We start from the raw sequence: 22419 nt of genomic DNA on the forward strand, positions 1-22419 counted from the left end.
TTAATATCTTAAGTTCTACAGTTTACTTTACTCTCATATATATAAAAACCAGAAATATTGAAACACCCACTATGATAGGTAAATTGGTTTTAATTCCTTGTAAAGCACATGCATGGAAGATCAGATGATTGTAAAAAATTTAGTAGTCAAGTTAAGCCATATGAATAATTCTTTCTTTTTGTTTCACAAATCAAAATCTATTCCTCTGGGACAAACTATATGTCACCATGCATAATTTTGCCTTTCTACAAAACTACTTTAAAATTTGAATGTTTAAAAAAAGAAATAACAAATAGTCAGTTACCCCAAGATGTGATCAATACGCTCCTATTCAGACTCTTGTATATATATATTTCCGCCCCCCCAAAAAACTAGTATTTTTGCAATACTGTCTTTAGTCTTTAGGTGCTAAATTAACAGCTGGAGAAAATTAATTTCCTCCTTTTATCTAACCAAAGAGCAGCAATAAATGTACAAGTCTCCTGCATCCTTCAGTGATCAAGTTGACTAACCCTGTCTTGAATGGACCATTCCAGTAGTGGGAAAAGGCTAACGTAATCTCTAAATTCATTCGATATCGAGTCTTTCTCTTGTGACCTGTCTACTAGGAATTTTGCTGATAATACCAATTTATTTCACTTAAGACAATGATTAGTCAGCAGTCAGGGAAAATTTTCAATCGCTGCAATGTGGTTTAAATTGAACTTTGTTTGACTCTTGACTCCTGCTGAGAATTATGTAGGGTACAAAATATTCAGATTGGTACAAGTTAAAAAAAAAAGCCAGGAACTGGACATTCTTGCTTATGGATGCAGTGGAGAAAAACCACCAGCAGGGAAACAGAGTTCAGAGCAAGGTTTGCAAGGGACTGTTACAAATGTTATGGGAAGAAAAATATTTTAAAGTTATGAACAAATCCTTGGCAATGTCCTTTATAAAATGTTTCTGAGTAGTCAAGTGTGCAAGATAAAGCTGCATAGGTTGATTGAACTAGTACAGCCAGCAATTGTGAAATGAATAACCCAAAGGCTTGCTGACCTTGGCAGCATTACAGAAGCAGCCTTTACATAAGAATGAAGTGTTCTTAGATTATTTCTCCCAATATATTAGGTTTCAAATATACTTTTACTTCACCTTTGTAAAGAGCTTTGAAATCCCCAGGTGAAAAGTGCTATGTGCAGTTACAAGAATAAAGTATGAAAATATATGCATCTCTTTGTCCCAGCTATTACTTTTCTCGAACGTACATATTTACTGCTGATAATGCAAAGTAAATCCCATTGCCCTTATGCACGATAGTTAAGCTCTGTTATGTCCTCTGGACATCAGCCAGGGCTCTCCAAATTACCATAGTTTTTTTAATATAGGCCTCTCTCCTGCTTTTAAAATAAAATTAGAGCAGTCATTTCCTAGGAAGGTGGGGAGAAAGTAGCAGCAGAAAACTGAAGCCTGACACAAGGATGCTAACTCCCATGCCAAACTAGACCTCTCCCTTGCTTCCAGGGATGGTGCAAGCCTCCTTAGTCCAAGTTTGCAGAATTAAGGCTTGAAATGATTCAAATCAATTACAAGGAAAATAGGAGCTGCCAGCACAGAGGGAAAAAGGATGCCATGGCATTCAAAATGGCAATATTCACAAAAATAGCTTGACCGTTATCTGAGGCACTGAGGAAGCCAAAGATCTCTGGGGCAGGAAGTATTTAAGAGCCCCCAAGACCTCTCCTTAGTCTAACGGAAGGGGAACCAATATGAAGAACGACAGATACAGTGCACATGGTCTGAGTTTCACAGGATTTTTGTCAAGGCAAACATTTGTTTAATATCATTGCCATAAAGGATTTCAAGGCTCCCGGAAGAAAGTCAAACTGATCTCAAAGCTGACCACCCTACCTATCTGTGCATATTTCATGCAATGATTCAGCATTCCACTCTGACGACATCCATGTTACAGGATAAATGTTATAAGCCACCTCATATACAAGGTGGATTAAACCATTTACATTCCCTACTCTCACCAGGTGTCATCTAAAATTATTGGTAAACTAGAGTAGAGATGGGATCCAGTTTACCTAATTTTAACTATTTATAAGAACTATCAATACTTATTACAAGAATCAACAATTATTAAAGAGATTTATTTAAAAATCTGAAAGCAATTCACTTATATATGGTCATTCTTTGTTTTTAACAGAGGGAATATTGCCTAGCTAAATTAAATGCTAGTAATTCAATATGGAGAGATACTGTACATGTCCTTATTCTTAACTGTTTTTTCCCTGCCACTAACTACTTCTTTTTCATTCCTTTCCACTTCCTTGAGGCAGGCTCAATTCTCTTGCTATTTCCCTAAACCTTGAGAGCTCCCAATCTGAGGCAACAGGCAACGGGTTTTTTACAACTGGTTCTAAGGTAACAGCAGTCAGAAAGTGCTGTTTTGAAACAAAACAATCCACATGTTTTCAAAAACTGCTTCACCATACTACGAAGTGCCTGAACCCTTACATTCCTTGCAGCACAGATCATCTGAAGGTCAGTCTACTGCTCTACAGCTAGATCTAAGTTTTTAGCAAGGGAATTTCCTCTCCCTCCAGCAATCCAAGGCAGAGTGCAACTGGCAGTTTTATGCCTTTCTATAGCAATAATTTTATCTTAAATATTTATATGCATTATCCCCTCCATTTAAGGAAGCCTAGGAATCTGCTCCGTTGGGGGAGGTAACATGGAGATGACAACAGTAAGGAGATGTATCTGGCTGATTCAAGGCCAGGTACCAGCAAGCATCATCCTCACTAGAATGTTTAGTCTTCTAACGACATGTAGACAATATACCTGCTCATTCTTGGAAAGTATATAAAAAATACTCTTTGCTGTCTCCCTACCATACTCATAAAAATAGCAATTTTAAAGAAAAAGCAATATAGATATGGATGCTATGGGTGAAATCCAGATTGGCCTTTTTGCACCAATAGAATCCACAGAAGTAAATGAAAAGCAGGATTTCACCCCATATTTTTTGATATTGCCCTCATCAGTAACATGATTGTGGCTTATAATGTAAAATAAGATTCCAATAAAATATTAAGAATGCAGTCGTCAAAATACAAAAAAATTACATTATGATTCATTAAAATGATGTCAAGTAAAAACAGTAGCATCTTATACAGCAATTTGTTTACTCATGTTGAAGATTTCCACAATATACTGCATTCACACGTGGCATACATACGTACACACATTCCCACACAGTATACTGTGTGAGTTCAAATGCATAAGTAAAACTTGCTGGAGTCTTCAAAAATGACCATCTGCTACATGCACCATATTTTGGTATCTCTGTATAGATGCTCTAGGTATGTACCATCATTTCAATATTCAGTTCTTTATCCATTAACCTGGCCAGACCATCTGGACACCTTAATGAATCTATTAATGAATATCAATCCTCTAATCAGCACATGAAATCTCATAGGTACTCACCCTGCAAACTGGGCACTGCCAGTGACTACTGCTGTCTCTAAGCCTGAACTCATCAGACAAACACTTGGAATGATACACACGAAAACACAGGTCACATATCAACACCTCTCCAGGCAAATGGCATTCAAAACAATACCAGTCATGATTTTCTGTTTCCCAGTCCTACAAAAAATACAAAATATTTTGGTATGACATTCTGTCAAAATCTGCAGGAACTAAGAACAAAATTGATATGTCTTGAAATCCAGCAGCAATTAGACATTATAAACATTTTAAGAAGTGTATAATGTTTAAAAAACAGGGGAAAACCTACATGCTTAAAGATCTTCATCAGTTTAATACACACTAACTCCAACAGAATATGAATGCCAAGTTTTAGCTTTTTCAAGTGTCTGATTAGTTACAATTTCAAATATGAGCTCTGTCCACAATGAAAAGAGGGTTTGTTTTCTACCTTTGTGTAAAACATTTGTTGACCTCTCTGTATTAGACTACAAACAAAAGTTTGTGCACCTCAACAGACCATACCTATTTCCTTGGACTATTGCCCCTTGTTTTGATTGTTACAGTATATTTTCAACTGTAATTTTCTGAAGGGCGGTCCCTTCCAGTCTTTACTCTCTTAAAACTGACAGCTTTTCAGTATCAACATGTTGAGTTACAAGAAATAAATGAAATCATGAACCTATTACTGCAAGAGATGTTTCTGCTAAGCAATCCCAATGCAATTCAAAAAATAGAAAATGTTTCACTTGCAGTGCCCAATAGCACTAGGCTTACTCCTGAAATGTTCTACAGAAGACAAAGGATATGGTTCTGCTGATGCACAGATGTCTTTAATACACTCTTCCTTGAAAATCAGCCCCAAAGGCCAAATTCTGACCTTTGAAACATGTGCACAAGCTTTGCTGAAGTAAATGAGAGCAGCATGCATATAATTTGGAGGCAGAATTTTGCTCTAGGAATCTATAGTACTAAAACCAGACAGACTTGCCAGTGGCCACTGTTAAATGTTTATGTTTGTTATCTGAAATGCCACACTCTTCCCTACACTTAGAAGACAAAATAGCTGTCATATATCAGATAAAACTCCCAATGCCTTTTCATGTCAAATGTCAGTTTTCAATGGGTTCAGATCTCTGAAAAAAATTACTCCTATTCTTCAATAAATTATCTTGATAAAAATCTGATCAAGCTATTTTTAACGTTATGTTGTAAAGGCAGAGTTAGCAATTCCCACCAACTGCCAGAACTGGCATTTGTCCGATTCGCCTTTTCCTGTGCCTGGGAACTACGTTCATTTAAGTCCTTGTGTGAGAGATCTCCTCCAACGGAGCAGCATACGAAGTGCTACACAGAAGTGGCACTTCCAGTCCCTTGCGCTGAAGAGCAGCCATGTTGTGTACATAATTCATCTGATCAGAGCCCCCCGTGAATATAAGAGATTTAGGGACAGCCTCAACCCAGACTGCCTACACTAAAGTTTATATGCCATGAATGTTGGACTGCAGGGGCAGCAAGTTTAGGGGAAAAAAACCCCAAACAACCCTTAACCAATGATTTTTTAACTCAGAACTTTGCCCTCCTTTATTGTTCAGATTAACAGTGTAACTTGACTCTTCTATCGTTTCTTCTCCTTTAATTTTACTTGTCAATTCTGTTTATCTCAGAATGGCATAATAATACCACTAAATTTGGCTATAAAGAACACATTCTCGTTTCACCAAATCTTTCCCCTTCCACAAAGTCCAGTGGCAGTGCACTTTGGGAGCCCTTTCTTTATGGTATTTTAGAAACAACTAAAGATACTGCATTGTCGCTGTACTTGATTTGCCTGTAGACTGAGAAAAATCAGGATAAAGTATTGCTTTATATTTCTTTCATATCAAATGTAATACTTATCTTTATGAAACTAAAAAAAAAAAAAAGATGGCAGTAAAGGGCCAATTAAGCAAGAAAAAGAATCAGTTTTGATTAAAGATCTATCCAGATAAAAATCAAACTGAGAAGACCCCAATAGGTCCCGGCCACTGAGGAATTTCACCACAGAATCAGGATTCCAGGATTCTTAATTTTTATTCATACTAGTTACTTATTGGTATATCCCAGATATTCCATTTGAGGAAATATGCTGGCAACAAGATGTGGAATTTCATAAACATATGGAAATACACTTGCTGGCAAGAAAAATCATACACTCAAGCCAGAAACCATGACGTTAAATAAAACACCATAGAATCATAGAATCATAGAATCATAGAATGATAAAGGTTGGAAAAGACCTCTAAGATCATCGAGTCCAACCATCAACTCAACACCACCACGCCCACTAAACCGTGTCCCTAAAAGAAGAAGCTTCCTTCAGTATTCACACTGTAAAGTTTTGAAAACATCATTATTTCTAAATATAATCACCCAGGTTTTTCACAGAAAAGATTTTTAGTTTAATGCAGTATATTTAGTGCGTAAGCATATATAAAACATTCATTTATGCAATATATTTGAAAAGTTAATAAAGAAAATAAAAAAGGTACATAGCCCTTGTGAACAACTAGACTACCGACCTCAATAGCAAGGTCAGAGGCATTAATTTTGCTCCAACAGCAATAACATTTCTTTGGATAAGTTTGAATAAGTTTGCATAAGTTTGAATGGGAGGAGAATGTGCTCCCAACACATTTTTTTCATGCAGATTCATTTAAATAGCTCAAACTCTGACTGTCAGTTCTTGGGGTAGGACAGGTCAAAATTCTCCGCCAGCTGCAAACACGGTTAAGTCTGCATTTACAAAATAGACCACCAGGTGTCATCAGCCACTCCGAAAAGGACTGATTAAAGGGCAACCATTGTAACAACATCTTGAACTGTAACATGTGAGTAACCACTTCCAGCCCCCAGGAGAGAGAAAAATCATCAAACTACATACATAGATAATGTAGACTAAACTCAGAATTGGAAGTGATATGGATGATGGTGGTGGTTAATATAGTAAACTAAGCTATCCTAATGGAAGACAGAAACGTAATAGAAAATATGACAGAATTCAAAACCACATAGTGCAAAAATTGTTCACCTTGTTTTTTGCTGCTGTCTGGGAAAAAGGCTGCATACCGTAGGCCTTTCAAAATAAAAACAAAACAAACTTTGTATCTATACTGTAAGCCATCTGATTATCAGGATATACACAAGGCTAGAAAGAATTCATGCACAGTGACCAGGAAATCAATCTGTTACTTCTAACATCTAGTTGCATATATTTCCTCCTGCATTTCTGGAATGCTACCTAATGCTTTCACCACATTTTGTTTCTTTAAAATATCCCATGTACTTATATCATTAAAAGAACCCAACACCCATCTTCTTCCCCATATAAACACCCACCACCAGGCCAACTTAAAAATTGTCAGGAATATTAATGATTGTTAATTAATGCACTCTCTTTGATACACAAACCTTCTTTGGGCATCTAAAAAAGATCCCTGTAACATAAATCACTGCATAGGCAGTGGCCCCACCAAAATCAAAGCAACACCTTCTTTGCTGCATATTATCAAAGATTAAGCTATCACTTTATCAATAAAACTCACAGTCCTTATTTTGTATAAAAGGTGATACATTTTCCCGGGGCCATGCAGAATGAAGGAAGGATCTCCGCCACAGGAACTCAATTTGCCAATATCCTTATTTCCTGACGCAGGGCAGGGAAAGCCTCTTGGGTCACCGTGCTGGCAGGCGACGGGAATCCTCCGCCGGCAGTGCCCAGCTGCCCAAGTTCAGCAGTTCAGCGGCACCCAGTGACTGGCCACAACCCCCAAGAGGGAGCAGATTTGGCAGCAAAGTTGCATAGCTCAGATGGCCTTCCCCCTTCATTTTAACAGGAGGCCTTCCCCCTTCATTTTACTCAGCTGCCCATTGCATTTGTAGATATATGCATCAGCAGGGTAGCAAATGTCTGTTTGGGGGATTGTATTTAATGGCCAAAAAGCTATGCTCTGTTAAGCAGAGTGGGATCTTGCAGTGATATGGGTCACTTGTGGTCACTTGTTCTTTATATTCAAATCAGTCAAACATTTATGATAAAGGTCAGTTTGCACTGACATAAATAGTTGAGATTTCTCAGCAACATGAATGAAACAATGCAACAATTTCGAAAATACAGCTTAATTTATGATTGACACAAAAGCTTACTTTTTTGTGATTTGTCTTAAGTAGGTTGTCTTAAAGCAAATACATAAATTTATTCTGGAAGTACAGAAAAATAACATGGAACAGAAAATGTCAGACTATCCAGAACATCTCACAGTTTAAACACAGATAAACCCAATAGAAAGGAATGAATCATCATGTTGTAGACTTTACTGTAGAATAAAATATACAGTTGTTGTCAAGGAAAGAATAATTTTAGTGCATAAAGAAAATGTCCATTATAATGCAAATGTACGTGGAAAAGAAATGCTTACTCATTAGTAATGGAGATTTACTTAGCTGTAATTGAAATAGGGAATCTGTATGTTGGAGAATGTGACATCCTGATGTACAATTAGCATACCATTAAGAAGGAGATGTGAAGCACATACTGACAGTAAAATTAACAATAACTTAGAGGTCACAATTGTAACTATTAGGTTGCTTCCATACCTTAGCAAGCCCATAATTATTGTTAAAAAAAAGATGTAAAAACAATTAGTAAATTTTTATTTTTCTATAAATTATATGTAGGCATAGCACATGAAAACAATATAACCTCCTTTCTCAGACTTTGTCTAAAAGGACCACTTTGCCTTTTTATAATGCAAATTCCATTAACGTAGCTCATTTCTTACCTGTTAATCTGTTTTCTCCAAGTCCCTTAATGGTAGCCCAGATACTCGGTATTAAGTCATTCTACTATCAGGTGAAGAGAGGAAAAGGGAGGGGGAAAAAAGGCAAAACTCTATTCATAAAACTCCCCTTTATGGGGATTTGCTGGTTTCACACTGTTGAACTAGATTTCTCAAACCATCCAAATTATGGATATCCTTTGGACCCAACCAGTAAGCTAAAAAAAAAAAGGGTCACACAGATGGGAAAAACAATTAAAAGTCAGTTATCTCTTTGGTGCAATCATGTTTATTTATGAATAATATACATACAGTTCTGTTGTCCTAAATTCAATGTGATGCAAATGAAGGAAAGCATTTTCCATAGAGCTCATGGTTCCCAGCATTTCCTGTGTGGCACTTGTCCCATAGCACTCTTTGGACCTTTTTTTCCCCAGGTGTTCTGTTTCAAGTGCTTCTCCAGAGTTTATTTGCTGCTTACCTATGTGCTGCTGTGGTGTTTCTCTATATCTCTCACTCATGCACACACAGCTCCTTCCAGATCACTGGATTTTCATTCAGACCCACCTGTGCGCAAACTCATGGTTAGCCCTGTGTAGTGTCTGTGCTTTAACAGTCCCTACAGTTCCAGCTGTCTAGCGGGTAAAGAAATTAAAACAGTTTTTCACATGTAGTCTAAAGGAAGGGTATTAGCAGATACATAGTAGATTTCACCCACTTTGTATCATAACAACGCTTTTGGTCTGTCACAGTGGTGGAATCTAGAATGGCAACAAGGTCCATGCCAGCAGAAAGAAGTTATTTACAAAATATAAACTATTTAAAAATAGTAGTATTTGCATGCTACATTTATTTCAAGACATTTGCAAATCACCAACCCAAAACTTTAATGTAATCTTTTCCTGACTATTTCATAACGCTTTAGAAAACTGAAAAGGATCTGAGTGAATGAGTTCCTACCATTTCTCAGATTCCCATGTCTTTGACATATAATGAGATAGGCCATGCCCAATTTGAAGATATTATTTCTAAGGCAAATGTTCTGGATCCTGGTATTCTAGGATTCTGGAACAGCCATAAGGAACACTTCTTTCTCTTCTCCCCACCTCCATCAGCTTTAAAATCAGAGTTCTTTCAATTTTCCCACCTTCAGCTAAGAGAGAAGCTTTTAAAATACTGGATTCTGCTGTTAAGGTTTCTTTGTTGGCTTTCGGTAACTCTTCACTGGAACCCAACAAAATTGACCACCATTCCATATCAAGTAGACAGATACATTGAAAGAAATGCCTCCCACAAGAATTACACATTATTTTTTTCACATTTCGTTTTGGTTTAGGTTTTGCAACCTGCATTCATCATCATTTGCTGTTGGGAAGTAATTCCTATCTTCTGTTCTTAATCTTTCATATTTCAAACTTTCTGCTGTAAATGAAAAGCCTTTATTATAATAACAAGTGGTGTTACTGCATTCTAGCATGGGTGATTCTGCCATACCACCACTCGTCTCTTGTATCCAAGTCCTCTCCTTAAGAGGTCTCAGAGTATGCTGCAGGAACCTATGCACCCATTCACGTTAAACAAAGCAGCATCTATTTCTTTCTAAACACATTCTCCATTCTTAATCAGTCAGTTCCTTTCTGTCTTTTTCAGGCAACACCTGTTCCCATCAAATTTTTCTTGATTATACAATTATTAAAACTTAGCAGTACATTTTGCAGTCTTTATGACTCAATGAATATAACAAACCACCGTGGGGATGCACTACCTATGTGCACTCCTGTCCTCCAGTACGAAACCTGAAGGAAATACTTCTTACTTATACATTTGCTGTAAACTGGTACTGCACACTTAAATTATTTGTCTGTTCACCAATACTTCTCTCGAAGTGTAAATATCAGAATCTGTGCCCCATAAAAAAGGCAGCCTGAAACAGGTTCAGACAAGAGCAGTTGCAAGAGCCCTTAAGAACTGTGGAAATGCTAAACCGTGCTCAGCTCTGAAATGTCTCCCCTTGCCCATCTATCCACTGCTTTTGCAATACTGTTGAATTTCCAAGTAACTGCTCTGTAATAAGAGGAGTTTTACAAAATGTGGCTGTTTATCTGTAGAGCTGGACAGATTGGAGCCTTACTCCTTTTTTTTCAGAGGAAGACTAGCGTGTGCACCTTGTATGTGCACACTGGCCTCTTTTTTAAACAGGCTGTATCTCGTTGGGTGCAGTAGCTAGTAAGAAATCTTCAGCTTATCATGGATCTCTGGCAGATGTATTGGTTTTCACTCAGACACTAGCATGCATCAAATACTACCTAGGTCGAACAAACATAATGTATGATGGAACACCATTCCCAGTATTTTTTCAAACACAGTGGGGACACTGTGTATGTTTTTCTCCAGAGGTCCTAGCCTGCTGTGAGGGCAGTCCTCCTCCTGCCCTTTGGGTCAGCCTTCTCTTCATGCCACAACATCGCCGGCTCCATCTATTCTTTAATGAATATGAATCCTCCTTGCTTTCAGTAGCCCACTGAATCTGCTTTTATCTTTTCATCAGAATGATAGGTTAGGCTCTGAACTGAGGAAGGCATGATTAATTCCTTGATGGCTCAGAGGACTTATTCCATCTTTGCAGCAGGTAAATGGTGAGCTAGCTGTTTAATGAAGTATTTCCCTTTTATAATTGCTGTACAGGATCCATACTTGATCAGGATGATTGCTTTACAATGATGAAGTTTCTTAGATCATCCCATGTTTTACATTTAATGTTAGAACAATGCATTAGACTAAATTCAGCATCAAAATAAGCTTATTTTCTTCCCCATAGTTTTCTTGTATATATGTATTTACTAGATACATTGCCTCCTGTTTTGCATCTATTTTTTTCCTACTGCTTTTGCTCATCAAAAGTGCTCAGCAAATAAACAAGCATCTATCTCTCCCTTCAAAGCCAAAAAGACTTCAGCAGCTAGAATCCCGTTATGAAAATTGTTTCACTTTATCTTCTCCTTCTTTTTCTAGAAAACTACCACAGCAGGTAGCTACAATGATGTGTGCTTTTACAGACAGGATAATCCGTCCATTGCAGATCAGTTGCCTTTATAGATCCTTTCCTTTGATGACCTGGGCTTCATCTTTAAAATGGATTTCCACAAACTGACTCTGTAGGACACTTTGTAGGTATTCATTAATCATATTTTATCACAAAGAAACCCAAAGCAATTATGAGTGCATATGTCCTCACAACTACCTAGCCATCTTGCTTAATTTCAAGTACTTTTATTTATTTATTTATTTATTTATTTATTTATTTATTATGGCCATGATTTTCATAATCTCAGCAACTAACCGGGGTTTTTTCCATTATTTTAAATTTCTCTCATTTTAGAAATCAGTTTTATTCTAAAATGAACCAACACAAAGACATCCGTGAGGAAACAGACCAAAATCTCCTTCTCTGTAGTGCATATTAAACACAGACGTATTTATAGGCTCGCGATAATCCATTTCCATTTTCTTCACTGATAACTGCTTCCTCTTCTGATGCACTGATGCAAGAAGACTCAGGTTCTGCAGTGAATTCCACAGCCTCTCAGAACACTTTTGGCTTTCTTTCATTGAGTTTAATCTGCAAGCCTAAGTTTGTCTAATTAATTTATTGCCAGTTTGTCTCAGAAGTCTTCTGTTTCTGGCAGAAACCACCAAAGTCTTCTGTGGATGCCTGCCAAGACAGGTAGATTTTTATTCCCTCTCCTACCTTGTAGTTATGTTCTGGACAATTCAGGGTGATAGGCTCCAAAGTATAAAGCCAGTCTCTAGCTCCGAGAGCTAAAGAAGTAGTGAAGTTTTTTCAAGAAGTGTAGTAGCATGCCAGCAGCCAAAATAACTGCTAAAACCCCTGTCATGCTTATCTTCTCAGCCTATAAGCTGTGTTCCTCAAGCAATGAATAAATCTCAGTTTCCCTCCCAAGAAGATCATGTTTGGGTAGCAGTAGTTTACATTGTTTGAGGTGAGACAATACAAGTGTTCTCCTCCAGGATGTTAGAAACAGAAAATAGTTTCAATTTTTTTTTTTTTTTTTCTTTCTTCACGTTCCAAGTGAGTTCAAGGTTAAGAGAAACTTTCAGCTTATCTCCTCAGAAACTGGATTCGCTTTTGCTATTAATGTCACCATTTTTTACTTAGGTTGAGCCAAGAGGAGTTTTGTAGGCTATTTTCATTAGGGAGATAAATCAGTGATGGAGAGAAGTATTTATTAGGTACAATGCCTTTTATTTCCACATTATGTATGTGAAGGTTTTGTTCCCCTAGAAAGAGGATGAATCCAGACCAGAAAAGAAACGATCTCTTTGCTTGTAGTTCCAAGTCTCCTTCCAAGTAAAATCGTGCACAAAAGGGGTTTTCCTCCCCTTTTCTTTCTTAAAATATGTTTACATTGCTTTTCTGGCCTTATCTTCTCCATGGGATTTTGTAGTGTTTTTCTAGGTTGATGTTTCTGCACACAGAGAAACATTTTATTTGAACCAACAGCAGAACTTCCTACACACTTTGCTTAAATGTCCAACTTCTTGTCCATGTCCCTGTGCTGTAGGTGTGGCTGATATTGTTTCAGCTGTCAGTGATATAAAGGCATGAAGGCTGTGTTTATCATGAATGAAGCATGAATGTTAATAAGCCCATCAGCTTCAATGGAGTTTCATTCAGTGACCAGCATGGCATAATAATAAAAGATTCTAAACAGTTGCCAGAGATGCAGAGCATTTTGAACCCACAAAGTTAATAAAAACAACACTACTAGGTCAGGGTTGGCACAAAAGAGGTGGAAAAAAACAAGATGCATATTTTCAGAACAAACTCAAGATGGACTGACATATGTCATCTAGTCCGTCAGCATAATTTGAGTCCCATGATGGAAGCTTTATACAGACTAGTTTGACTAGTTTACTTCAAACCTGTAAGTAAATTATCATTCTCCAAAACACCCTCTCAGTCAGAAAAAAACATTTTGTGAAATCCGTGAACAACATCATCAGTAGCTCAACTCCAGAACAGTGAGTGAAAGCCTCAAAGAAGAATACAGCATTACATTGACTGAATTTTTAAAATTCAAGTTGGCAAAGCTGGGCGAGGCAAGTGAAGGTGCTGATGAGTTTGTTTTACCAGCTTAAAAGAAATATAATCTCCTAGGTATGCAATAAGGTGGACTCTACTAGTGTCATCTTCAGCAATATCAAGATCCTCCAAACAGTGCAGTTCCTTTTTTAGGGGATGAAAAATAAGGATGAGCAGAGGACAGCGAAGAAATACTCCTGAACAGATGGGAAGAGAAAAACAAGATTGGAAAAGGAATGCAGAGAATTGTTCATGATTCTTAACCAATCTGGAGACAGGAAGAGCCACTGGAAGGGCAGTGGGGCCATTCTCACGAGCTGCATGCTAATAGCCTTAATGCAAAGACAGAGGAAGGTCTTGGCTTTAATACAGCAAGAATTTCTCATCCATGAGGTGGGAGTTCAGAATTCTAATTTGATTCGCAAGGACAAAACAGTCGATGCTTTGATTTGGCAATTTGAAAATATTTGCTTTTCTGAACTTTGACAAATCCACACCAGTGGACACTAATTTTTGGTTCATTAATAAGCAGAATTTTACACTAGTGCACCTTCTGATAACAATTGGCAAGAAAAATTGTTCCTTTTAGCACGCAGTAGATTGATATGATGGCAGTCTCTTGGCAAAATAAGCTCTGAATGATGGGACCTTAGAGGATGGAAAAATAGACAGCAAAGAGAGATTCAAAGAGTTCCAGAAGCTCATTCCCCTTGAGTGCTCTCATGTGACCAGACTGTTATGTGGCTTGACCCTCAAAGCCTCCTCATACTCTCCCTGAGGTGTGGAATAAGAGACGGAAGCCAGTCTGAACCCTTCTCTCCCACAGGATCATTCATCAACTCTTTGCATCAGTGAATCACCAAATGTAAAGAACACTGGTACTTTCACAATAATTAGGAATCTACCTGGAATGTTCCAGCCTGGAAAATCCTCAATTTGTTACAATACGTGAGAAATAGTAACTATCATGGTTTGGGCTATGTTTGGCTTTGGATCAGTGAATTCACACAGGACTTGAGATTAAAGGCAATACGGATGGATAAGGCAAATGCAGAATTTTTTAAACACTGAAGGAAATTTTTCTTCATTTGGTGTGGCATGTTCTTCCTCTTTGTGCTGTCTAGTTGTAAGAGCTTTCATGATGAAGGCACTGGCTGTCACTATTGCTGTTTCATATTATCCTTCTGCTCCTAACTGAAATGAATGGGATGCACATTAAAACCATTCCTCAACCTAGTTAGTTAGAAGCCCCTAGCTTGCTAGCAGTAACTGGTAGCCATGTAGGTTGTTTTTGTTTTGAGGTTTGGTTTTTTTTTTTTTTTTAAATTTAAAGTGTATTTTATGTGAAAAGATTCAAACTCTCACAGTGACTGTTCTTAAGTTTTTTACAATTATCTTCATACTTATGGAGACTCAAGATGACATAGCCAGTTCAGAAAACAGCTTCTGGCTACCAATACTGACCTAGCATGGAAAAATCAATATAATTACAAAAGCAATTAAGCATGGCAAGTAAGAAACCCAGCCTTTGCTCAATCTAAAGCAATTTAGATTAACACAAACGTAACAGCCAAAATACTCCTTTCTCACAGATTGATCCTAGCAAAATTGAACCTGCAACACATCAAATCACAATAATCAGTGGGTGTGTGCCTAAGGTCACTAGGGTTAACAAAATCACCTTCAAAACTCGCAGTGCTGGCAGTGAGTTACAACAAAGGTTAAAATGATGGGAAAGCAGACAGAGTGAAGAGATGGATTATTTAGGCAGCCTTGAGACTTGAAAGTATCTGGAGTCACTTTGAGCAAGCACCAGTACTTTCTAGATATAAAATATCAGAAAATCCCCAGTAATGAGTTAGCAAGTTATGAATACATGGGTGTGTTGGGAAAAAGTACATGCTACTTCTAATGTCTTCTGAAAACAGGAAAGCAAGTAAACTGCCCCTCCAAATAGCATGCTCTCCACTAAACTAAAAAAATTTTTAGAGGGAAGAATTGGAGAGGCAGTAATTTAGATACGGAGAGAACCAAATGCACAGGAAAATGACTACCTAAACCCCAAAGTCAGACTTAACTAGCCAGAAGGGTTGCAGGCTCTTTCTATAAGCAATCAATTAAAAGATCAGAAAATAGAACTCTGTAAAAGAGTGACTTCTTGAAAACATGTATGTATTTTGTCAGTGAAGAAATAGTTCAAAGTGCTTTAACGAAGTGTGAAGCCTCACTCTTCACATCTCATTAGAGAATTTGGCCACTGTGAACCAACTCTAAACCACAGCAGTGCTATCAGATATGTTGCATTCAGATGCAAACAATGAACTCATGTTACTAACGCATCTCCATTTCAGAAGAGCACAATATTGTTTGGCTTTATGAACACATGTAAATTGAAATTATACATTCATAATGCCTCTCTCTGGGTCAGTGCAGTTTTATGACTTTACTCATGAGAAGAAGAATTAGCACATTAAATGCTCAAAATAGCTCCATGCACACTGTCTGTAGAAAAATCACAAAATGTGTAAATGAATAAGACAAACCAACTCTAAGAACTGTACCTAACCTCCCATAAAGTTACATGACATTAGTGCTTTAATTTGATTTCTTTCATTGGGATTAGACTGCCCACTATTTTACACAGATAAAAGTACATAAAAATCATGGCATAACTGAAAATAGGTAAGGAGATTCATGATTCTTTTCTTCAAGAACTAGATTTCCCTTCTATTTTATCAACTGCATTGAAAACATAGTTAACAACACTGATTTGCAAATTTTTTTCTAAACCCAAAGAGCAAGGAGATAATTTCTTTTATGTTGATAATAAATAACACTTCCAAATTCCACAAGCTCTGTGAGAAATAGAAATAAAGCATTTAGAAAGAAAAAGTACCATTACCAGATTTCAGGACTGACATTTCCCTTGCAAGGTAAGAAGCTGCAGAGATTTTGTTGAATTGCATAATAATGGCATCGACAAACAGTGAAAATGCAAAATTCCTAACTAAAATCCTGGATAACAATAGAAAATAATTTCTTCTCTCATTTATTTTGTGTCAAATGTATTAATCATCTGCAATATGAGAAAGCCTGTAAGATGAGAACACATTTTGAAAATCTGCAAAACATCTGTAGAGATGGCAAATGAGCAAACAAAATGAGTACCTGCACAAGCCCCGGAGGTATAATATTTGCAGCAAAGTTCTTATATAGGTACCAACCCTTAAATATCAGTTGGAATATAGTACGTTTGGCAACTGACTCCATATTTTATATTTAGTAACTTATATAAAAATATTTCTCCCACATATATCTGAGAGAAAAAGAACAATTTTATACTCTCTTAAATCTGATCATTCTTTTTTCCAGTTTTTCAGAATATTCGTTTTCACGAGTTGTCCCTTTTGGAAGGGCCTCCTCCTGATGCCCTCAAACTGTTTTGTCTTTGCACCTCAGCTTGTTCTTTTGTATGATTTCTCTAAACGTATGAGATTTTGTTTCATTTTTTTACCACAGCTTCAACATACTGATAGAACAATGATAGCAAAGTAGCATAATTTTTTTAACACATTCCTCTGAAGGCTAACAGTAACCCTATCAGAGATCATGTCCTTACTGCACAGATCTATCATTATGTCAACCTATTGGATAGGGCAAATGTTTGGAAACACATAAGCAAGCACCACAGATTATCGAATGAATCTTTTCCAAATAGAGCTGTGTTTTCATAATCTGTATGCTTTTAATTATTGTTACCATTTAGCAATCAGTCCACAGTCATCATTAAAACCAGTACTTTCAGGCCTTGTTGCAACCTCTAGTCAGGCACCTATATAAGTTACAGATACAGGCGCTCAGCAGTTCTGCGGCGCAGGCCAGTAATTTATTTACTTGAATATGGATTTAAAATGCTAAGGTTTAGATCCAAAACTTCAAAAATGTAAAGAAACATCAAGTAAATACTCAAATAAAAAGTGGGGGGAGGGACGACAGGAATATGTCCCTTTGCTAACTCCTTGAAACAGCTGGTCCTTACTGACTTCCACTGTGGTGCCAGAAAACAAGCTAAAATCCAGGGGCATTTTTGTACCGATGCCAATCGGTGGTGGATCAGTTCTCAAGTCTTTCTTTTTCACATTATGAGCTCTCCAAGTTACTACAGTACCAGTCAAATCGAGTTTGACAATTAGGTCAAGGGCCTGTCTGTAAGTGGTAAAGTTTGATGAGCCTGAAATCCCTGTTCCAACATTAATAGTCCTATTTCATAGAGTTCTATCTCCTACAAGGGGATCTCCAAAAAGACTCCTGTGTGTTTGTCCTCACTGAAATGTAACTTGAGCTCATGGTTCAACAGTCATTAGTACCAGATCTGAGCAGTACTGAATTACAAAGAACTACAAACTGCATCTTGATCAAGTGCAGACAAAGCATCTGTAAAACTATCCAGTGCGTCCAATATAGAGAACATACCAAACTTCATGGTTTTGGACCAATTGTTGGAGAATGGAAAATACTTGATCTGATGTCGAGTGATGACAATGACACTTTGTTACTCCCTAAAATTTTTTTAATAAAAGAACAAAGAGAATGATTTTATACCAAGTCAATGTGTTTTGCTTCATGTGTCTGCAGCGTTTTGATTCAGTATTAGGATCAAGAAGTTGGAGGTTGGCTGCTGTTGAAACATGGCCTGGATCAGAAGCTGATTCCTATTTTTGCATAAAACTGGTAAGTCAAGTGCGCACTGGTGTTCTGAACAACTGAGATGGCCAGCAGACATACGGACACAGCACAATGCATCAGTGATTAGCAGTCATGCTGAAAACACAGTCAATACCTCTAACCAAAGGGCTATCCGTAATGTAACTTAAGCAGCATCTTCAGTCTAGTCAAAGACAACTCTTTTCATTCTGAGATAAAATAATTACGTAATTCCACTGAGAATTTACATGCTGGTTATCTTACAAGCTTTGTTAGACAAATGTTGCTAAAAAGTAGCAGGAACATTTTTTGAATGACCATTTAAGAAATGGCTATTATGAGGCATTTTAATTCTTTTTTTTTCTTTTTTTTTTTCTCTTAGCAATAGAGGAAACAAACATACTGAATACTTGAGATAACTACAGATCTCAGACTTTATGTCATGTTGAGTCTGCACAGTTAACATCACCTTCAAACAAATAAAACTGACATAAGAAATACCTAAAAGAGCTAAGCTGGAATTTTCAAATGTTTACTCCCAGGGAGAATAGTAAAAACAAAGCTACATACCCTTTAAAGGTTCCCTTGAGGGTTTCTAATGAAATTAGAATGCGAATCTTAACAGTAACATAATGTACATTAAATATATATTTCAATACTTTAAATTAGTATAACGGGGATAATTTTAACCGTAATGTTTTCTATTATGGGTACTGCTTGTTTCCACTTTCTATTTCTCTCACTTTAAAACAAAAATAATCTGTTGTTTCACTTTCAGGATCTTATTGATGGCTGCAATAATGCAATGAGTATTTTTGTGGTTTTTAGAATTTATTTTCCTGTAGTCTTTTTCTGGTTTCCCTCAAAATTTAAATTATCATCTATGTCTGAGACAATGCTGTCCATTTTACCAGTATTTAATGCAATTTATATTCCAAAGGAACAGTTCAAGTATTTTAAAGCTTTGCCAAACTCTTTTTTTTTAATTACGAAAACGTGGTCTTGTAAATACAGAGACTGGGCTTCTGAACAAAGCAAAGCAATTGTGCAAGCTTTTTCCTGGTCTATGGAACTATTCTCAGTTAACTTTGAGAGTGCATTCCATCTCAGCTATGAAGGGATAGAGAAAACATGCTTTTCTTCCCTTCACATCACTTTCAACCTGTTTAACTTGATTTAAATATTTGTTTTACATATCCAGTGGAAGAATGTCTGGATGCCTGTAACTAATTTGCTAAGAAAATCCTTCCTAACTGAGTGTTCACAAATATCTGTAAAACACATGTGTTTGTATATAAATGTACAACTTCTTCTTGCACTTTTGAAAGGGAAGAGTTCTTCCCCAGATTCAGATTAAAGCAAGATTAATAAAAAATTCTTTTAAAATTCTTTTCTTTTTAAAGATACCATCTTTGGGATTTGAGGACATCTGAGGATTTCAAGTAATACCAATAATATTTATTGTCTTCCTGTACAGCTGTAGAAGAGAATACTGCATAAAAGTGAGAGATGACTGAGCAAAGGACTTTGCCAGTGTTTCATAGCAAAAACCTCAGGATTCAAGAAGTGCGAGCTTCTATGGAATAGAAAAGGTTAAAAAAGTTTAAGAGTGCATTACTTTCCTGTTCTTAAGCACCAACACAGCATCTAGAAATAACTTTAAATAGAAATTAAAACAAGTTTCATGCTAAGATACCAGAAATCGTGATTTATTTTCTCAAAGATTTTATACTCACAATCTCATCTCCTGGCAACCAATATCCTTCTTGTTCAATACCAGCTTTTGACCCTTTACACCCCACCGTCAGGGTTTCAACAATAAGACCATCCTTGACTGCTAAACTCAGCTGACGTGTGGTTTCTTTTGGATGCATACCATGGACTCGAGACATATACCTGCACACAAAGCACAAAAGTCTTTAAGTGTTAGTGTTAAACTATAAAATGTGTCAGCAAAAAATTACTCTTTTTCAAATTATTTAAAATAATACACAGTCTAAGTTTTGGGTTGTTTTTAAACCCTCAAAATTTATACAATTTCTCCCTTGAATCCAAGTCATCTTTCCTTCCCCTTGAAGTTACCATGTACACACTTAGACAAGTAGTAGCACCCCAAATCATCACACCTCAAAACTAACACGCATACTGCTTGGGCTTGTCTCTGCTAAACTTCCACATCCATTTGTGCCCCTACAGAGACTTCTTTAAATTAATTGAAACTTGCATTATAATACTTCCCATAGCATACATACTATAGAACAAGTCTGGAGATGTACCAATGAAATCTACGTGATGCTCATGAGTACAACATATTTATAAAAAATGTAAAATTCATGCATCACACATGAAAACCCAACAGCTAGAGCTATAGGACTAAGTGGTTTTTCTCCTTTTCTTGAGATAACCACAATGATCACACTATGATGAACTGCACTGGTGAGAAAAAAACATATATAGCCTACACTGTGTATATACATGAGATTCAGTTGTGTAATGTTGACCTTTACCCAGTATAATTTACTTCTAGACCAACACCAAATATTAACTTGGAATAAACAACATAAAATGATCTTCCCTCAAAAAAGACGACATTCCTGTTTTAAATCATTACACTTCAGAATTTTTTTTAGCAGAATTCCAAGAACATATCTATGAGTCACTGCACACAGAGAAGTAAGGAGAGCTGCAATCGCATGCAATCAGCAGATAAGTGAATTGACTTGGAACCAACTGGAAATATCTTGTTTGTGGACATATTTTTCTAGTTATAACTCTCTTACAGTTACAGGACTAACTGAATTTCTCTCCCTTTTTTGGTTTCTCCAGGTACTCTGTCTTTACTTGTCTCCCAGGAGAGAAATCTGTAATTTGCCTGCTCTAAGACAAACCTGTCAGCTACAGTATCCTCCATTTCATGCTCGATAATGAATTCCAGCAACCATGATTCTTTTGTGACTGTCATCACAAACATCTTCAAAAAAAACCATAATTATTTAATACCAGGAGCAAACTTGAGGAAAATTTATTTTAAAGCAGTATCATTACATGAAAAAAAAAGAGTTACACCAGTTCAGATTTTTTTTTTAACAACATGGCTGACAGGAACTTTTAATGCCTTAGAAGTTATAAGCTTACAATAAGGGATGAAGACCACTCTAGTGGTCTACCCTCCAATCAACCCTTCTCTTTGAAGCCATATGACTTTCAAACTTCTTATTGCTTTGGATGCATAAAGGACTTTTCCAATCCTGCATTCTCTCTCAAGCACTTGCTGAGAACTGGTTTACCCTAATCTAATTTTTTTTTGCTAGAGGAAACTGAACGCATATAATCATATAGTAAATTTCTGATTGAGTAGAAGTATATATTTGTGTAGTACATTATACAATAATCAGAGCTACACAGGACATTTATAAATTTCTGCCTGGTATCAGAGGCATTTATGTAAATGCAGCATGTTTACAGGATCTTGGGGTTTTTTTAGGGTAAAAATTCTTAGAGGCAGATGCTGCCATTTACTGTATTTTACAATGCCTACCACAACATGGTCCAAGTCTGGTTGGTTTGTGCATACTAGCACTGCATAAAAAGTAAGTAATAATAAATGAAATTAATAAAGAAAGAACAAAATTATGTGCAAGTCTGTGATCCAAGCTAATATATATGAATCTTATGCTGGCTAGCAAAAAGGATCGAGGGCCAAGCAATGACTCAGAAGATAGGCACATCAGTTCAGTTCTGTATCACGCTGGGTAGATGCTCATCTGCCCAACCTGATCCCTCTCTGCTTCTGCAGAAACCAAAACTCAATATGAGAACCTGTTCAAGTGATATTAAATATACAAATGAGTTTTCCAAGTTCTCCGAATTCCAAGAAGGGCTTAAACAGGCAGACACTCAAAACTATTACTTCACTTCAGAGTGCAAGTGAACACCATTAGTTTGCTGAGGCATAAAGTGCTGAAGCTTTAAAACTGCCTGAAATAGGGAAAACAACTCATTTGTTTATATACTTATATTACATGTATTTCATGTGTGCGTAATGTGCATAAATAAACATATTTATGCAAACACAACTAGCTTTTTAAAGTCCAAATTATCTTTGTCAACATTTGCTAACTTTATTGTTTTTTCAGCAAATTTTGATTTTAACACTGTACTAACAACCTCCCAGTCAGAGCCACGGCATTCATGTCTTCTGCAATTTTTTCAAGTCTTTAATAGGTCTCAAAATACATAGCATAGGTACTAACTATCACTCTTCCCATTTTACTGACGGAACAAATCCGGCACTGAGCAGGGAAGTGATTTCCC

The 22419-nt window shown here is 36.7% G+C and overlaps 1 protein-coding gene across 3 annotated transcripts in view; it reads right to left on the reverse strand.

Moving 5' to 3' along the window:
- ZMYND11 (zinc finger, MYND-type containing 11) overlaps window positions 1–22419 on the reverse strand; it is a 62504-nt gene that overhangs the window by 24799 nt on the left and 15286 nt on the right. For 2 of the 3 annotated variants that reach the window (XM_009572591.1, XM_009572592.1), the window contains exon 2: window positions 19842–20001. In XM_009572591.1, coding sequence (XP_009570886.1) covers window positions 19842–20001 — 160 coding nt within the window. Of the gene's footprint in view, window positions 1–3477; window positions 3640–19841; window positions 20002–22419 lie in introns of all 3 variants that reach the window. The other variant, XM_009572590.1, reaches the window with a different exon arrangement.

Source organism: Fulmarus glacialis, unplaced genomic scaffold (assembly GCF_000690835.1).
Source record: "Fulmarus glacialis isolate BGI_N327 unplaced genomic scaffold, ASM69083v1 scaffold21482, whole genome shotgun sequence".
In the NCBI taxonomy this organism is placed as follows: domain Eukaryota; kingdom Metazoa; phylum Chordata; class Aves; order Procellariiformes; family Procellariidae; genus Fulmarus; species Fulmarus glacialis.